At 43.4% G+C, this 20,687-nt stretch overlaps 1 protein-coding gene across 1 annotated transcript in view; it reads left to right on the top strand.

Annotated features, from left to right (window-relative positions):
- Nucleotides 1–496: 496 nt before the first annotated feature.
- SLC25A29 (solute carrier family 25 member 29) overlaps nucleotides 497–20,687 on the top strand; it is a 49,165-nt gene continuing 28,974 nt past the window's right edge. Inside the window, exons 1-2 of the mRNA XM_086937806.1 lie at nucleotides 497–1,303; nucleotides 7,601–7,644. Coding sequence (XP_086793932.1) covers nucleotides 1,270–1,303; nucleotides 7,601–7,644 — 78 coding nt within the window. The 5' untranslated portion in view covers nucleotides 497–1,269. The remainder of the gene's footprint in view (nucleotides 1,304–7,600; nucleotides 7,645–20,687) is intronic.

Here is a 20,687-nt window from a genome sequence, read left to right as displayed (position 1 = left end):
ACACTTTATTTTACTTTAATACTGTAGTCAATGGCGCCCTGATACAATATGCAAGAGTTTGTGAATGCCGATCCCAAGCCTGGCCCAATACAAATTCTCACATTAATATGTAGAGTATTTTGAGTTGCTGTTTTTCCCGAGCTGTTCAAAAGCCGCATCGTTTACATTCACATGTACGTAAACTTTGGCATTCGAAAAATGCACCTGATGAGATGAAAGGTGCAAGAAGTTTTTTGGAATCACAGGGAAATAATTGTTTACGGTATTTTATTTAAAAAATGTATTCCTCGAGACTTCAAAAATATTTTTTTTAACTGTTGTGTTTTCTAAAACTTACTTTCAAGTAAATATACCAATCACAATTTTCAAGATGGCCACTGTGCTTACTTGTGCTCAGTGATAGTGCGTCCTGCGTACATTCTTTTCGTCTGCGGATTTGAAGCAGTCTCGGGCTCCTAGTTTTTTGTCCTGAGCTGCGACGTCAGGGTAGCACTTTATCCAATTCAAAAAATAACCACTTTTCAACATTGCTTACAAATACTTTGTGGGAATTAAAACGTTCTCCAATTCCACTAAACGATTCCACTGTTGATGACGCTATAAGGGACACCGAGAAGCAAATCATCCAATGGGCGGCTGAAGCAAATGGCGAAACGTTGGCGGGTGTTGGCTTAATTCTCGCCTCCGATTGGCTGGTGTCCTCCCCCACCCATAAAAGGATATTTACACCGGGTTGAGATAGCGTCAGAAATAGAAGGCGCAGAAGGAGGCAGAGCGGGTAGAGCTCTGATACACTCCCAGTTCCACTTGAAAGAAGCTGTGGCTGTCCGCCACCGCTGACTTGTTTACCAACTGCATAGAACAGAGGAGCAACCTCATATGCGTCATACCTGCGCTCATCATTAAAATAACTGGAATTAAAGGAATCCCTTATTCACTGTTTATCAGCCTCGTGACCGGCAAGAAGGCGTGTTACAAGACTGCGTGGGCTTCCTGTACTGGACAAGTGTGTGTAGAGGTCGGACGTTCTTGTTACCGTGAAGCAGTTCCAAGTTAATACTGTGTGTGTTCGTTCTCGTAGTCTTCGGTGTCTGGTTGATTCAGAGTTTACTTGTGCATTCTGTGACGTTCGGTGCAGAAAACCTGCCTCCCACAGAGACACGCGTCATTTTCTGCGCTGCTGTGTATCAGGGCTACGCCTTCCAGTGCATCTAAACCTGAGCTCCATTCAGCGGCCCTCTCAAGTGCTGAGCTGCTCACCCGGCAAGCATGGCGATGGATTTCTTGGCTGGCTGTGCAGGAGGTAAGGGCTGCGCTGCAGCGTTGTGTACGCTTCTCTCATATTGGCAGCAAAAGAAGGCGTTTATGGACTATTCTGGATGTGTGCAAGTATTTGCAGCGTTTGGCGTCCTGTATACATTCCGACACACGTACTATATACGTTGTTTTTCTTCGATTTTATTCAAATACATGTTGTGCTGACATGGAGCTAAACCTGGCCCTTTTGCACCAGGTATGATGATGTTTCATCCTCTTGATTTTTTATGCTATATGTCGTGCTCAATTCTCGTTCGTTCCTCCTTTAGGACGCATGGCCTTGGTGAGAGTTATGCAAAAATCAGTATTACTGGAGAGTAAACCAGAGACTCGGAACTGCCTCTTAAAACACTCCACTATTGTACTGGGTCATATGTATATTTTTAGTAGTTTATAACGCGTTGGAAATTGTGTATTGTACTGAGCCACCTTGAGTTTACTGCTCATCAGCGTGGTTAAATGCTGTGCTTAATTTACTGACATGCTGTCCCCACTAATACTTCCTGAGCAGCATTGTTTTTGTGCGAAATGGTCACCAGGCCTGGGATGGTAGTGGTATACGTGGCTGTCCAGTAGCAACGTGATTACTTTAGGCAGTGGGAGATAGTACAGCACCCCAAGGAGACTAATCGGGGATTGAGTAGTTTATGATCCATTTCGTTGCTCGATTGCTTTTGATGTATAGAAGCAAATATGCATTCACATTTGTTGTAGAAGCTTCACTTTTTGAAGCAGTGGTGTTATATTGCTGTACAGCACTGTTGTGTGCCTCCGCTGAGCTGCCAAGCACATGAACACAGTTGTTGTACAGCTATCCACCTTTCAACAATTACGGAGGGGTTTGGATCACGCTATCACTCGTTGGTAAACTTTATAATAAGTGGCAGATGATCATCCATCTCCATGACAAACATTGGGGTCCAACTTCTGAGTGCTAGACCTTCTTTCATAGCCCCACCCCATTGGCGATACTCCAAAAGATGTATTCCCACTCTGTTAATAGGAGGACGCCGATCATGTGCCAACTTCTGAAAGATAGCATTTATTCTTTTAATGAGTTGACGTAACTCTTTGGGGTGGTTTTTGGACTGCCACCCCCCTCAGACACTTGCAAATAGCGGGAGAGCTACCACCTCCCTCACCAATCTACTGCATACAGCCTTGGTCTTCCATCTACTTTGTCAAGAGCTTGATTGTGGAATTCAAAACTCGTGTTTGTATAACTAATCCCTTGGGGACAGATGTGTGTTGTTTCAGTGCACCTTCTCTTCCCCATTGTGGTTGGCCCGCTCAACTCCTAGCTGGATGCCTGCATGGTGGGTTGTTATGTTAGTGTTCTGGAGTGGATGGTAGCCTTCACTATACATTTTAAACATGCAGGGGGGTTCTCGTTCACATTGATAATTGTTAGGTTAGAGCAAGTATGTTTTTATCCATTTCCAAAACACTGTGGTATAGTTACTACACCTCCATTTCCTCCACCAAGTCCCGTAGGCTCTCAGTGCCTTTTCTAATCTATAGGTCTTGCAGATGTGACTTGTTTTCCTCGCTTCAACTCTTTTAGGTTACCACGCTTACAAAACCCAATTAGGGATTCCTGGCAAATTAACCACTTCTTTCTAGTTGGCCGTATTATATTCCACAATCCTTTTGACACTGCTTGTAGTGCTTCAACGACTTGATTAGTCTCCTGGAGACTGGTAGCCTTCCATTCATCTCATTACCAGTGGAGATGGGTGGTAATACAACCTACACTTTATCGGCTGGTTTGAAAATGAAATGGTTATTGTAATGTAATTTCTTTCAACTTATCTGTATCAAATTGAACAGTAGTATCGTTTGTACATACCATACCTCCTTTGTCTTTCTCTGTTGGTATTGCTCCTACCTCAACATCATCTCCTACGCTGACGACACCCAGCTGATCCTCTCCCTCACCAACGACCCCTCCACCACCAGAACCAGCCTACACGAAGGGATGAAAGATGTCGCCGAGTGGATGAAGAACAGCCGCCTGAAACTGAACTCAGATAAGACGGAAGTCCTCATCCTGGGATCATCGCCCTCCGCCTGGGATGACTCCTGGTGGCCCCCTGCCCTGGGCACCACTCCCAAGCCAACGGACCACGCACGTAACCTGGGCTTCATCCTGGACTCCACCCTCTCGATGACCAGACAAGTCAACGCCGTCTCATCATCATGCTTCAACACCCTGCGCATGCTCCGAAAGATCTTCCGATGGATCCCCACCGAAACCAGGAAGACTGTCACCCAGGCCCTCGTCACCAGTCGTCTGGACTACCGGAACACCCTCTACGCCGGAACCACAGCCAAACTCCAGAAAAGACTCAAGCGCATCCAGAACGCCCCAGCCCACTCATCCTGGACATCCCGCGCCGCAGCCACATCTCTGCCCACCTGAAAGACCTGCACTGGCTCCCCTTCAGCAAGAGGATCCTGTTCAGACTCCTCACCCACGCACACAAGGCCCTCCACGACATGGGTCTGGAGTACCTCAACAGCCGCCTCACCTTCTACACACCCACCCGCCAGCTCAGATCCGCCAGCCTCGCCCTGGCCTCCGTCCCAAGAATTTGGAAATCCACCATCGGAGGAAGATCCTTCTACCTGGCAGCCAAGACATGGAACTCCCTCCCCACTCACCTTCGGCTGACCCAGGATCACCTCTCCTTCAGGAAACAACTCAAGACCTGGCTGTTCGAGCAGTAGCCCCCCCCCTCCCCAGTGCCTTGAGACCCTTATGGGTGAGTAGCGCGCTATACAAATTTTGTGATTGATTGATTGACCTTAATTCCACCGATTACTTGAAGACCTATTCCTGGCTGAAATGCATACTTGTTGCCAGCCCCCTGGAGGTGATTGAGTGGTTTCCACTGACCTGGCCACTCATTGCGTCTGGTTGGCGAACTACATTGACTTGACCAAATGTTCTGATTTAGCAGTTCTGATTCTATCTACTTCCCACACACTTTGGGTCCTCTGGCCAGCCTTTCCATTGGTCTGTGAGGACAGCCGACAGGCATACATCTACTTCAGTGGATTTTAAGAGTTGGTTGGTAGCCCCCATTCACTTCATCAATCACTTTGAGATTGCTGGTAGACCCACTTCAACAAGAACCGGGAAATGGCTGGTAAGTTTGCATCCTTTTTTCCACCTCACTGGAGCCAACTGAATGTCTTCCACACCTGTCGTCCGATTATGGCAGACATGTTTGTCTCGTTCCCACTAATATATTTGAGTTTTATATATATATATTATAAAATATATATGACCCCCTGCCATATGTTTATAGGGATATTGCAAGTCACTAGGAGTTCCAATACTATCTAGAGGAACGAGGCCGAAGGCAGCGTTCTTTTATATGGTTATCAATCTCCAAGGTGACTTGCAGTATCCTTATAATGTACCCCAGGGGGTACTTTATACCATATAACGCATGGTCACATCATCACCTTTCTCATAACCCACTTAAACCCTTGGTGTGTAGTTCCTTCATATGAAAGAGCGACAGATTTGCAAAGACTAAGAATAAAAAGTAAAGCCTCTAGTGAAAAATGAACTCCTCAAAAAACCTGTTAGTTATTTGTTGGAAGCAGATATTAGAAGTAAAAAAAAAATAACACCGTAGCACGGAACTTGCAGAAAGATTCTAGAGTTTCTCTAAGGGGTGCAAAAAATAAACACATTCTCTCTGCTTGTCATTGTAAGCCATTAAAATACAGCGAAAGAAAAGCCACGTTCCCTTTTTCATTGCTAAACAGCTGCTTCAATTATATATGACTACCAATTTGACACCTTCTCTCTATCTCCGTTGACAAAGTCATTCCTTCCACTGACCTATTAATCTCCCCCACTTCTTTAGAGTAGTTGTTAAAAATTCTTTGTTTGGGGGGCCACTGACTTCTAAGAAAGGTGTGACAGACTAGCGCCTCCTGGAAAATAGGATTCTGGTAACTTTTTTCTGCATGGGTAGTTTATTGTCTGGTAGCCAGCTTCTACTGCACTTTCATTTACATACTCTACACCGTATGAGCACCCACCCTATCCTTGTTTGGTATGGGTTGCCTGCTCTTGATTTTTTTTTTTTTTTTTTTTTATGAATTCTCTATTTCCTTTGTATCTGGCAGGAAGGCCATAAGCAACTTATGTATGTAGTTAGACAGCCATTATATAGTTGTGTGACCTATTGAGAAGGCATTGGCAGTAAACCAAACACTTCTATTTCACTTTCTGCTGATGACCTTATCTTAAACAATCTGTTCATTTTTGTTATGGGTGGGGGGGGGGGTGTTTGCATTTGGTGCTGTATGTGTCAGCTTTGAAGCAACCCAATGTTTTAGTTTTGTTTACTTCAACTATTTGTCTAGAACTCCCATGCAGGTTGTGAGGTGCTAAAGAGAGCCCGAACTTATCTAAGTTTGTTATTACAGAATTTGAATTCCTTTCTTTATCTCAATAGAAGCAGTATCTTTGAACAGGAATCTCACCTACACTTGTTGATGTAACTCACAGGTCCACATTAGCCACCGTGTTCGAGGTTATTAAGATTGAGATACCTTGGTTAGACGAGTTTGACGACTTAACGTGAGACTGGTGTGATTGGTTGAAACAGCACTGTGCAGTGCTGGGTTTAAGGAAAACCCTGCAATTTAGGGTGACTTACGGCCAGATTAATGAAACGAAAATCGACTCGCAAAGGGCCAGATTCTGAGAATCTGGTCCTTTGTAAGCGCAATTTTTGCATTTGGGATTCATCATCCCAAATTCAAAAATCCCTATTATATAAATCGCAAATTTGCGAGCAATTGCATTTAAGGAATCTCTATTTGAGATTCCTTAAATACAATTCATGACACATTTAAAAAATGCGAATTTGCAATTTTGGGCCGCTATTTACCGCGAGGTCAAACCTCGTGGTAAATAGCGGAAACTTAGAAAAATGCACACACACGTGTCCTTGGGACACGTAACACCAGCGTCCAATGTCATTTCAGGGGTGCAACAGGGTGTCCTTTGGACACCCCTGCACCCTTGAAATCGCAAAGTCAAAATGCGAATCGCTAATAGCGATTCGCACATTGATATGTCATCCCATTCATTCCTATGGGCATTTAGGAGACTGGGGAGTTATTCCTTATTTGCGATTAGCAATTAGATAATCGCAAATAAGGAAGCTGTAGGAATCGCAAAAAAAATTGCGATTTGTACATTAATCCCTTTTTGCGAGTCTGTAATAGCGATTCCTTAATAATCGCAATTACTGACTCGCAAAACGGGACTTTGATGAAGCTAGCTATTCTATCGTTTTGAGGGTCATTGCAGCAGTTTCTCGCATCACATCTGCTACAGCCTTTCTCCATATGTTGCCCTACATCGTGTAAAGAAGGTCCATCATATACATTAGATCTTTGGCATTTTCGTTAAACAACAATCGATTTATTAGTCCATGTATGTACATTGTATTCTGGCACGCGCTATGATGGAGATGATGTAAACTAAGAGCCCGTCTCTCCTTTCCCCCGTTTACTAGCCTTGTTGACTTGAGTGGCGCTGGTAATTTTGTTTTGCGTGCTATTTACCATTGATGGAAAGTTATCTTGCACGCCCTCCAAAATGACGAATCAGAACGGGCGTTTGAATCTGTCGAACGGCACCAAGTGGGGATTTCCTGATGTATATGTATAGTTTTTGCACACCCACCAAACCGGCCAATAAGAAGAGCTTTCTCGTATTTGCAACGCGCGAGCCAATGAGCGCAGCGAAGCTTGGTTTTCGAGTATCTAAGGTCTTATTTTTTTTTTTAAGTTGGAAGGCAGCCATGTGTTCTTTCCGTTTTAAATGAAATGGGAGTTCTCTTTCAACCACTTTATCTACATCTTTCAAGATACGTCATTTAAGAAAACTGCTGAGCACATATGTTTTTAGTAGCGTTTGTTTACCACGTGCTTGGTTGGTGTTCGTTTCGACTGTAGAGGAAGTCTTTTTATAGATCGCTTGTTTTGATCAGACAATTGGCACACATCCCAACCATTCCTGTAGGAATAAATAATGTAACCATAATAGAAGGAACATGTTTTTCAAGAGTTTGCGAGGGGGAAAGGGGGTGAACTGAAAAGGATAACCTTTACAAAGTTGCACACTTGCAACAAATGACATGTTTTAACTAGCTTACCCACTGCTTAAAAGAAGGTTATGTTGGCTTCGTTTTATCCGGCTTGTGTCGCTAATGTGCTTCATTTTTTACAATCTCTTTATTTCCAGGTGCTGCAGGTGTACTTGTGGGGCATCCATTTGACACTGTGAAGGTAGGTTCACTTTAGTATATTTGCCCATTGTTTAATGTTCTTCCAAACACGTGTAATCCTTGAGCAATTGTGTAGTTTTAAAATGAGTTTCGTAGCACCAGGTTGCTATATCTGTAAGCACTTGGAAACTGAGGTGACTTGCACTGGGGTCTTACACTCAACGAACCATTTGAAGTATCAGGAATCTGAAACCGCATTTCTGCGTATTATGCCAACACTGTTTGCGTATTGCTCATTAAGTGGAGTATACTGTTAGCGTTTTAGCAAGGTCTCGCCTTAATCAATCAAGTAAGCCCCAGGCTGTTTTGGATGTTTAGGCTGACATTCAGGTGTTGGCCAGGTTTCTTAAGCAAGAAGTCGCTCAGCCAGAGCCGTTTGAGCACAGTTGTTGTTGGTTCACTATTGGCCTGCAAGTGCCTGCTTTCATCTCTATGGGCAAAGTGAACTCACTCTTACAGGTAGATTCAGGAAAGAAAAATCGGCTCGCAAAGGGCCAGATTCTGCGAATCTGGCCCTTTGCGAGCGCAATTTTTGCATTTGGGATTCATCATCCCAAATGCAAAAATTGGTAATTGCGAAATCGCATATTTGCGAGGAATTGCATTTAAGGAATCTCTATTTGAGGGTTTGTACAGTAATAGAGGTGTTCACACAGTCTAATTTTTTAATTGTCTGTGAACAGAAATACTGAATATTCTAGGTCTTCAAAGTTATGAGCCATTTTATAATGGCATAATGCACTTCTATTTTAAACATAGTGGTGATTTGTAGCGCTTACTGCTGTTAGCATTTAATTTGTTGCTCTGTGATTTACTTTCAGCAGGTCCTGGAGCAAATAATGCTCACTAAACCATGTCCTTGATTGGTTGTGTCATTTATCACAAAATGTACTAGTGCGCAGTTATGCCAGGCAGGATTAGACAGGCCTTTTAAACCACCTGGCATTTCCTACGTTGGGGGCTTGGATGCCGCTCTTGAAAAACTAAGGCTGCTCCTGCCCTTGTCACTTTTCCTAGTTCCACGAGGTTGATTAAGTGCAGTAGACCTGAGGAGGCTTCAAGAGAAAGTGAGGGAAGAGGAAGGAAGAAAGTAATCAGGGTGACCGAGAATAGATTGATGGAAAGAGTGAGCTAGCGCAAGAAGATTAAGGGAGCAGGCTAGTTTGAGCATTTGTGCCAGGGCTGCTCTGCTCTCTTGCTGTACTTAATTTTTCAATGCAAGGATTAGGAAGCCAGTCTTGCTTTAGAAGACCTCACTTTACGCCTATGCACAGTGTAGCACATTTATGGCATAGAGAAAAGTTAGTTTCCAATAAGTGGTACTTCTTCAAAAAGAATAGACATACTCCGAAATGGAAGATACATGTACAAACCATGAAGAACCTAGCACATTGAAAATCAATGATCAGTTCAGGAGTGTTCTGGCACTTTGAGGTAAGTAACCATGCCAGGATAGATTTTAATTCTTGGAACTGTATGGGAAATGATCACAATACTTGAATACTGTGCCTGGCTGTACCTTCGAGGAAAACTACAGTTTACATTCCTCTGCTAAGTCACTGAAGGCCACAGTGCATTTCTGCTGCCAGGCACCCATTTCTGGGTAGTAAAGCAGGGGCGTCTAAGACAACTTGAAGGGGCTTAGGAGTTTCTGCAGAACATGTAGCAATAATTGTAAACCTCAACAGGACATGAATCGATGTCAAAAGTGAAAACTGCCTGCATGTCACTGGGCATGTCCTCCCCATGATAAGTTACTCCAAACTCTGTCCAATTCCTGAGTTTGGAATTTAGTTAAGGTTGCCAAGAAGAATAGAATTGGTACACCGATAAATTACCACGACGGCTTGATTTCAAAGTGAACAGTTGGCCATAGATGCATAATTCAAAGTGTTCCAGACTTTACTTATACTGGCCCCTCAATTGATAGTACCCAAAGTCTCTGCACACAAGGGGTGCAACATATTATTCTTCATGATGATAAATTAATGGAGGCAAATGTTTACTTCATTTGTTTTACTGAATGCCAAGGGACTTGGTGTTGATTGTGAGAGCATCAACAGTATTTCAGAGTGGCACACCATGGGTCGCGGCTTGGCACCTTCTTTATGTAGGTGTGTGGGACTTGGTCCAGTGGTCAATGCGGGATGCAAATATGCCAGGCAGGCTTTGCTCTTGGGATTATTTGAACTCTTTGGGAGTTTTGTCGTTATGGACAGCCTCTTCAGCCCTCAGCTGTGTGTGTGTGTGTGTGTGTGTGTATATATATATATAAATATATATATATATCAAGCATGTCATGTGATCAAGGCCGGGGTAACCTGCTTGAAAAGCGTCATGTTGGTGGAAAATAAAACTGCACTTTAAAAGAAACTACCTTTTGTTGCGCTCCGTTCCTGATTTGAGGCGCTGGGTGGAGGTTTTGCCCTGCTATGCTGCTTCACAATGACTTGGTTGTCATATATATATATATATATCTATCCTCGCGCTTTGTCAGACTAGATTTTCCACGATTCTTCGCTCAAATGCAATGGTTTTTCTGAAATATCCTTCAACTACTTCAAAATCCTAAATTAAATGTTTACAATGTATGAACCAATAATAGGCAGTCGTAAAGACTGTTAAAGTAAATCAGTTGGTTAGCAAAAATAAAGATATTGACAAACTGTGGTTTGGTTGGTGGCTTTTTTTTTTTTTTTAAATATACTGGATACCATCCTAGAGATACAGTGTGCGCTGTGTCAGGTGCTCGTGCTGTGAAGTTAAACTTATTAACCAAGAACATGAAAATATGTACCTGCAAGTGGTGCTGTGGATTATTTTGTGCTAGAAAACTGTGTGTGTATGTATGTGTATATATATAATATATACTTTACACTCTAGTAGCTGAGCTTCCAAGGGTCATACTTGGGATAATCAATACATTTGTAGATCATTACTGAAAAGGGAGCCGTTGATTTAAAAAAAAAAAAAAAATAATTCCCCATCAAAGGGAAAAGTATTCGGCAGAGCCAATCGCGTTTGCTGTAGACTGGTATTGGAAATGAATAAAGATCAAAAGGTCGATTGCCAGTTGGTTTAAACCAGAATTTTAGCATGCACAAAGCACTTTCAGGTGTGATGTACTGAGAACCATTTGTCTGGGCTGCTACTGAAACCATGTGTCGCTGTGGTTTGTATTGTAATTGCATTTCTATAGTGCTTACTACCCCTGACAAGGCGTCAAACGCTTTTTGGCGAGTAGCACGCTACTCCGGGACCCATAGAGGATTAGTGTTGAATTAGTATAGTGAAACATGCAAGTACATTTTTAGTGGTGGATATGTTAGTCAGTTATTTGGATTCAGAAGGACGGAAAAGGAAAAAAGTTTGCATTTATATAGCGCTTCTTACCCCTGATGGGGTGTTGAAGGGCTTTTTTTGGTGAGTATCATGCTACTACGGAAACCCAGAAAGGAGTAGTGGTGAATTAGTATGGTGAAATATAAAAGTAATTTGAGTGGTGAATATTAGTCAGTTATTTGGAGTGAGAAGGATAGCGGAGGGATAGATGGGAAAGAAAGGTTTGCATTCATATAGCGCCTGTTACCCCTGATGGGTTGTTGAAGCGCTTTTCTGGCGAGTATCAGGCTACTCAGGAACCCATAAAGGATTAGTGCTGAAAATTAGTATAGTGAAATATGAAGTGGTTTGAGTGGTGGATATGTTAGTTGGTTATTTGGATTGAGAAGGGCTGGGTAGGGGTAAAAATGGGGAAACTGTTTGCATTTATATAGCGTTTGTAACCCTGATGAGGTGTTGAAACGCTTTGTTGGCGAGTAGCACGCTACTCTGGAACCCAAAAAGGATTAGTGGTGAATAAGTATAGTGTAACATGAAATTAAAGAAGTGCACATGTTAGTCTGTTATTTTGATTGAAATGGATAGTGGCGGGATAGCGTGAAGGATTTCTTTTTTTTAGGTCATAGCAGTAGGAGGAGGCTTTTGGTTAATTAAAAAGGGTTTTTGGAGGGGAAAAGTCGAGGGGAGAGTTTAGAAAGGTTTGTTTTGGGCGATTGATATAGTAAAAGTGGTGTCAGATGATGCAAGGAGGGGTAGAGAAGGAGAGAGTCAAAGGGTTATTTTGGAGAATATAGTAGTGGTATGGGGTTTGAGATAAATGAGGTGGGTGTAGAGGATATACTGATAGCTGTATAGAGTGACAGGTAGGGTAGTGCATTTTAAAGAGTAGTTGAAAGAAGTTTGAGATGTCAGAAAGTTGGACTGGAAGATATATTGAGAGAAGTATAGGCTGAGAAATAGGGTAGTGCATTGGAAATGCCAAATTAGAAGAAAGTGATAAATATATGTAGAACCATAAGTACATTGAACGTATATAGATGCAGAAAGGAGGTATGTACATGCAGATTTAAGATATTGATAGAGGTACAGGATGAGAAATAGGGTAGTGCATTGGATATGCTGCTTCAGGAGAAAAGTAACAGACACAGATCCAAGTACATGGAGGTACATAGATGCACAATGGAAGCAAATGCATGTAGACCAAAGATGATTTTTTTATAACAACATAATTATGCTACATGTTTATACAAAGTAATACACAAAGATAGGTACATATCTATAGTGAAAATAAATGCTTATATACAAAGGGACACATACGTAGGGTGGGTATTAATGAATGGGAAAATGGGCAGATTTTCTGGCCCAGGCCCCGACCTGTCTCGCACAGGCTCAAACAGGCACTCACCCTTGTCCTCAACGCCTTAAGCCTTGGCTGTTTACAGCCTGAGTAGTCAGGTGACCCCTTCAGCCAATGGGAACTCTAGCCCTAACGCTATCCAATCACAGCACTAGCCCTAACATCTAGAACCAATAGGAGACCAGGACCTTACAGCCAATCTTAGCCCTAGTCCAAGCACCCAATCAGTTTGAAAAACCCTGATCTCTACGTCCAATAGAGGCCCTAGCCCTACCAGTAGTCCCAACCCTAGTCCAAGCAACTAATGGCACAGGAAGCCCTAGTCTCTACTTCCAATAGAAAGCCTAACCCTACTCTTAGTCCCACAACTAGTCCAGCAACCAATAACACCAATTGCTACTTCCAATTAAAGGCCTAATCCTAGCCCTAGTCCCAACAACCAATAACAGGAAGCCCTAGTCCCTACTTCCAATAGAAATCCTAACCCTAGCCTTAGTCCCAACCCTACATTGATTGAATCACAGACCCAGAAACCAATAGAAATCCTAACCCTAGCCTTAGTCCCAACCATACATTGATTGAATCACAGACCCAGAAACCAATCAGAACCCTCAAATACTCAACCAATAAGGACACTAACCCCAATCCAATAGAAACATCAGCTACAACCACCAATCAGTGTACACATGTACCAAACAATACCAGCCTATATAACGTTCCAGCTACCTCAAACGCGGTTTGCTGGCCAGGGAGTTTGAAGCTGCTCCTCTATTCAGAAATCTTCTAGGAGACAGACGGGCTCAATCCACTCTTTGGCATTCTGCAGGTGAGGCCCTAACAAACTTGTCCCCTAACAACATTATTTGTATAAAGCTTTATTCCCTCTTGTGGCCAAAAAACGAAGTGCACAGTCCCTATTAAACACAGTTTAAACAGCTTACAGCAGATTACTGCTGTCTCCAGAGGGAAGGGGGCTGGTTTCACTGACTTGTTAACACAAAATGGTCGCTGGGGATGCACTGCGTAACATACAGGTCTTAGCCCAGAGCACAGGAGACATTTGGAGGGGAAAACTGATAGTCCCGAGGCATGAGAGGGCAAAACTACAGAGTTTGAACTGCAAATCCCACAATTCAACAGGTTAAATGGAAGCAGTCACCGGGCAGGAAAAACCACAAGTTTAAACACAAAAACATGGGATAAATTATGCAATCACTGGCAGATTAAAACTACAATTTTAAACTAACAACCACAGGCAAAGACCAGTAAAGAAATCTAAAAAGAACAAAATAAGATGATGCACTCACAGGTAATGAAAATCGCTTTTTAAACTTTTTTAGGAAAGAGACAGCACTAGTCTGCCTCCTTACCACTACTGGACTTTGCTCACTGCAATCTGTGCGCTGGTAGGCTGCAACTCACAAGATGGAGGTGAATGATTTGGGGTGCACCCATCTTGGTGCTTGAAGTTGCTTGCTTACTAGTGCAGGTTTGCTGTATCTTGGGTAATGCAGGAAGGCCCCTGTCTTGTTGCAAGTTGGTTCAAGCCTTAGAAGTAGTTTAAGAGTAATTTTAATTTTGACCATGACAACTGGTGCTTTTTTTCCTTTCTCCTTCCCAAAGAGAAATGGTGCTTAAAACCAGTGCAACTTAATGGAATTATTTTTTAAGAGTTAGGTTACAGGTCTTGGTCTTTTGGTACCCCTATGCAGCAATGAGCTAATTGCCCTAGTGCTTTCACAGTTGCCAGTATGGCCATAGATTATACAAAAAACCTCTGCCAGACTGTATTAACCTTACTTCTACTGAGGCACCAGTGTGCTACTAGCTGTAGATGACCTGGGAGTCCTTTTAAGTTTGAGTGCTCTTGTTCTGCAGACGTTCCTAGTCCCTTCTTTATCGTTACCATGCTGGGTAAGAGATTGGCATTCTGCCTACCTTCTTCCCTACATGGATTTGGAAGGTACACACTTACTCAGGATTTATTACATTGTGACTATTGCAAATTTCGAAGGTCAGCTGGCGATGTACCACTTTTACACCTTGCCAGATATCCTCCTTAATTGACCTACCTTTTACACATATTTGGCCATGTGCAGGCCTATGTGGTTGAGAGTCTAGTGACCCATAGTAGACTTGGGTCACTATGAAGTTCACATACAGTTAGTTGCTGTGGCATGAACAAAGCATGGCAAGAAAATATTCATGTTAAACTCAGCCTTCTCTAAACCAGCAGCAAAAGTAAAATTATATAGCTCTTACTATCCACACCGACGTTTTGAAACATTTTACCACGAGCAGCAAGCATGCTGCTCTACAATCCAAGGAAAGTGGTTAGTTTAGTGTTATTACAATTCATGTTATGTGCTCAAGCAAACCATTCCACCCATTCACTCCAGTTGCTTTGTGGTAGATTAAATTAATAGGAATGCTCCAAAAGAAGGGATAGCAAGGCTTACAGAGGGGTCCTACCTAATTTCCAGGACCTGGTAATTAACTATTTATATAGAAGGGGGGGGGGGGGAGGTACAGGCCCTTCCCCATCTCCAAGACATATTACCTCAGGAGATGGGGTCCCTAGGGCCTATTAAGGACTGGGGTGGGGGGGCTGCATGGCCCTCCTTTTTATAATTGAATTATAAATACCGGCGTTACTCCGGTAAGGCTGCTTGATACACTCTCCCGCGTTTCTTATAATATAACTTTTAAACATTTTAACTTTGCGCATTTTGCACTACTGACCTAGAATCCTCCTGACACACCTGCGCATTGTCTCGCTCCTCTGCTGGCTTCCCTGCCCCGGTCCACCACGGCTGAGTGCCGTTTGAGTGGAGGGCATATCAGGAAGCAGCAGGGCCACTCGCTGGGCTCGTCTGGTCTCAGAGAGGGCGGAGCTACGCTCCCATGCTCTCCCCGTTATTAGACCGATGTGCCAGCGGACGCACCTAAGGCAAGCCTGTCTGCGCGCGAATGGCCGGGGCCAGGGGCCAGAACCCCTGCTTCTGACAAATCAGCTTTAAGCACTGTTCTCCGATATATGAGAGAAGCACTTTTAATTCTCCCTCAGAATGCAGTTAATTATAACACACAGTGCTCAAGAGCTCACCCAGGGCACACAGAGCGCCCGCTCTCTTGCCTTGGCTGCAAACGGTGCAGTATGAGTCAAAATGACCGGCCTCCGGCAGAAACAGACTTGTGCAAACTGTCATGCATTTACTTGAGCGCCAGGTTGGTACCAAAGCACTTCCTTGACATTTGGGACATCCATAAGGAGATGAACCCTGACCTTGTCTTCATCACTAAAACTTGCCTGGACGGAAACAACTCCCCAGACATCGCAAATGCCCTACCGGCCAACTACAAAATAGTAAACAAGATAGACCCGGTCGGAAGGGAGGAGGGGTGGCAATCCTGTTTAAAGACTACCTGACCTGCCTGCATGTCCTAGTGGCAAAACAGGGTGAGCTCGAAATACTACCCTTCCAGCTACTCAATAATGGTCTCACCATACTCCCTGGCGCTGTGATCTATAATCCTCCTGGTCACCAAGTTGAATACCATGCTACTCACCCAACTTTTCCCGAACTATATAGTAATAGGGGATTTTAATGTTCACTTTGAAAAGGCAACTAGCCATGCTGCTTCACAACTGGAGAGTGATGTGCAGATCCTCCAACTTAAGCAATGAATCAAGGGGCTCACCCATACAGCAGGGCATACTCTTGACTTACTATATTCAAATATTGAGTCCACACTCATGCAAGAGATAAAACCACTACCATGGACAGACCATTCACTTATATCTTTCTCACTGGGTCTGCCGGTCAACCCAACAAAACTCTGTAAGCCCCAGCAGGTAGCTAATAGAGCCTGGAGACTAGTTACTCAAACATATTTTCGGTCTCACTTTACCCCCCACATCACACAGACCCTGAGTGATCTCCCAGTGAACATGGGAGCAGTTAACCTTGAGACAGAAGTTAGAACAACACTGGATCAATTCGCACCTAAGCTAAAACCGAAGCGATCACAAAGACCTATCACTGAGAAGTGGTACACACCCCAACTCAAGGTATTCAAATGAAAGTGTCAAATCATCGAACACCAGTGGAGATTGGCCAAGCAGGAAACAGACAGATTACGGTACAAGTCCGAACTTAAGACCTACAACCATACGATAAGTAATGAAAAGAAGACCAAATTTGCACAAAAAATCAATGAAAATAGTAACTCCGCAAAGGATATATAAAGTAGTTAAGGAACTTAGGAAACCAGCTAGCATGTCCCAAACACCAGCAACTTCTTCCTGGAGAAAATAAGCAAAATATACTCCACCTTTAGTCCGATCACCAAAACAGAGTCCAAGGACTGGAAACACCGGAATCCACACCCAGAAGCTCCATCAAAGATGAGCAAAGTCTACAGAGATCGAAGTCTTAAAAGTAATGGGTGAAGTGAAGTCAGGATCCCTTCTAGACCCTTGCCCCCACTTTATCATTACAGAGATTGCTGCAGTCCTATACCCCTACGTCACGCAGCTCCTAAATAACTCTCCTAACGCCGCCCCCTTTCCTCATATCTGGAAACAGGCGGTAGTGACCCCCCTGCTGAAAAAAGCTGGTACAGACGTTCTTAACCCTGAAAATTATCGGCCAATCTCTCAACTCCCATACCTCTCCAGTTCTAGAGAGGTTGGTGAATAGACAATTATCAAACTTCCTAGAGTCTAACGATCTACTGGACCCCACACAAACTGGCTTCAGGGCAACCAACAGCACAGAGGCAACGCGGCTGACAGTGCTGGATAATATCAGATCACGGACCGACCAGGGTGGAGCGGTAGCCCTGATACTGTTGGACCTGTCAGCAGCGTTCAACAGGGTCTCACACAACAGAATGTTGGAAATTCTTTATGAAAAGGAAATCCATTCTAAAACTTTGGAATGGCTTAGCTTGTTTCTATGCAATAGAACAGAAACAGTTCAACTAGGTCATTTCCTATCTAAACCTAGCGCAATCAGCTGTGGTGTCCTGCAGGGGGCATCTCAAAGTCCCACACTAGTCAACGCCTATGTGTCCTCTTTGGTAAAATTAGTAGAAAATGGGGACTCAGTATTTGCTCCTATGCAGACGACAAACAGCTGATGGTAGCTCTGAGGAAAGACCTGAGGTTACCAAAATATAACTGCACAACTGCCTCTCAGAGATGGCACAATGGATGTCTGAGCATTGTTTGAACCTGCATGCAGGGAAATCTGAAATCCAGCTCTTTGGAGGTGCCAACCTAATCTGGGACGCCTCATGGTGGCCCCAAACCCAGGGAGAAGCCCCAGCTCCCAAGCAATGTGCAAGAAACCTGGGCATCCTTATTGACCCCACCCTTTTAATGAAGTACCATGTGTGGGCCCTCTGTGGAAAGGGCTTTGCGACTGAAGCTGCTAACCAGACTCTTCCCCTAGTTCCCACTGGACTGCAGAAAAACTGTTACAAAAGCCTTGCTTATAAGTCAGCTAGATTACAGAAACACCTTATTTGTAGGCATGACCAAGCTTCTCTTCACACGGCTACAAGTGCTTTAAAATGCCGCAGTCAAACTAGTGTGCAATAAAAGCAGACTGAGCTCCGCATCAATGTGCTTGAAAAATCTTCACTGGTTACCTATGTGACAGAGCAGTATTCAAACTACTCAGCCATGCATATAAAGCGCTGCACCAAAGTGGCCCCAGAATACTACAGGAAAAAATTGAGTTCTATGTCCCCACAAGGAGCCTACGGTCACTCTACCAAGCACTGGCCAGTACAAAGCGTATCAAAGTAAGGACAGGAGAGCACTCTTTTTCATACCCGGCGGCTAGGAAATGGAACCAATTCCCCTTAGACCTATGCCTCACGACCAACTACCTAGTGTTCCGAAAAAAACTTAAAACTTATCTTTTCCCTAAGGACTAACGCCCACCTGATTTTTCCACCCCACCAGCAGCCCAGCCACGACCTCTCTCTATTCAGCGCCGTGATATCCCTTGGGATGAAAGATGTGCTCTAAAAATAAATAAATAAATTGAAGCTGAAGGCAGGTGCATTCTGTGAGATATGGCAGCTGAGATCATCTGTACCTATGCTGAGCCACGGAGATTGGGAGAACCATACTATGGTACAGGAGTGAGGGATGGGGCCCAAAAGCAACTGAATTTTTGTATGAACTCTGCAGAGCTGGTCTGGCCTCTGTGTCAATCCCATGCATGCCTCCCTCTCCACCCTGATTGGTTGGGGATAATATACTGTCCTATGCTGTTTAGCCTGAAGATACAAAGAGTTACACCTTGCATTACCTGCGCAGACACTCAACAGTGATGAAAGACTAGGTGAGCTGGCCAACACAGTCCTGTAATATGCCGATCAGTTGAAAATACTGTAGCACTACAGACTGCTCACGGGTGTCGGGGCACAGAAATCCCTGGTGTCCGCTTACCTACTCAAAGCAATATTTTTTTAATAATGCTCTGCCCTAAAAATAAAAGAACACGCAAGCTCGCACTTAGTAGTACTGATCTGATAAGTGGTGCAGAAACAGTCAAGAGAAATGAAGTGGAGATTGGAAGAGCAAACTAGAAAATGCATGAGATGAGGACCACGACCATCAAATTGCAGGAGACTGCTTGATATTTGGAAGAGCTAAATTAAGACCTAGATTGGCGCTCCAGCCAAAACAGTTGATGAATTTTGGATTTCCTGGTAGCATGGCTGGCCAATCAGTTGTTCTTGAGATTAAAATGATACCTGAAAACGTTGCTACGCAAGTACCACTCCATAATGTTGGCTATTGATGAAGCCCATTTATGCTCCCTCTTAAATCAAAAAACACAACAGGAGTGGATCTAATCAGTAAGGCTGAGCCTACTCAAATGTAATAACATAGAAAAATGCCAGTACTGATACTTTAATCAAAAGACCTAATCTATCCAAAAGGCATAGACGACTGTACAATGCATCCGGTGCTATTTAATAGCTTTTTTTTATTTGAAAAAATTCATTTTCAGATCATTTGAAATTTCAACACATTTAAAACAGGAAATATTATATTATTCTGATATAGTGGCCACAAATAGTTCTATAACTTCCAATTGTACAGTGCTTGGAGACCTAAACCTCCACTTAGATAACACTGGCTGTGAGATCTTGAGCAATTGTTTAATGGCTTTAGCAGCAATTCAACTAACCCAACTGGGTAAAGCCCCTACTCACACACTTGGCCACCTACTTGACCCCGTATTTTCCAACATGGATAAATTAATTACAGGAGATCCTTATGAGATTACTTGGTCTGACCATAATATAATACCATTCAAAATACGAACCTCTAAAACGAATAAAAGTACTTTTAATAACAGTAACCCAAAACGTATAAAAGCCTGTCAAAATCTTCTAACTAATACCATCCCTGATATATCAGGCGACATAGATGACAATAGCTTTCAGAAATGGTCTAGAAACACTGCAGATACACTAGTTCCTCTTAGACAGGGTGCTGATCCTAGGAAAGGAGTGTAAGCACCATGGTTCTCTCCAGAACTTGGAGAATAAAAAAAAATGAGCTAAAAAACTGCATATGGAGATAAAACTATAACATAATGGAAAATGAATAAGAAAACCGTTTGCTGCACAGAACCCTGCACCAAATTGTAAACTGCATTGACTGAAACCATTGTGATGCTGGTTCTTGCCAATGCTTTTGAAATTAACACCACCTTGGCAGTCATTTCTAAATTAGACCGGCGGTAACTCTGTCTGGGCGAGAAGTAATTTTCTCTGTCTACCTGACAGAGAAACAGCCCCCCCAGCATTATCTAAATTGGGCTCATAGTCCTTTAAGTCCCAGCTCACCACAGCAGTACACTTTTAACCCCTTTGATGCTCATGACGAGCTCAGCTCGTCATGAGTTACGCCTGTCGTAAGCTCATGACGAGCTGAGCTCGCCATGTAACGCAGGGTTTTTTAAAACTCGGCGCACAGCGGGGAAACGGCCCGCCCGCATGAGGTTAAAACACCTCATTAGAGGCACTTAAACGCTCAGGATGTCAGGCAGAAGCCAGCTGTAAAGTCTAGTCCAGGCTGAGTTGCCACTGTTCATCCCAGCAGTTGCTGAAAAGACCATCCTTTAACTGGAACACGAGGACGGGCATATGACCCTTTAAGTCCACTTCTATAATTGTTTAATTTATTTTTAGGTCTCGACCTCTGCCAATGCGCTTGCGCATTGCAGATGTCGAGATCTATAGGAGTTGAAACAAACTCTTTGAATAAGCGCGGATTACGTGCAGTTCATGTGATGCGCGTGCACGTCAAA

Source organism: Lissotriton vulgaris, chromosome 9 (assembly GCF_964263255.1).
Source record: "Lissotriton vulgaris chromosome 9, aLisVul1.2, whole genome shotgun sequence".
Taxonomy (NCBI): domain Eukaryota; kingdom Metazoa; phylum Chordata; class Amphibia; order Caudata; family Salamandridae; genus Lissotriton; species Lissotriton vulgaris.
This window is presented reverse-complemented; position numbering and strand designations above follow the sequence as displayed.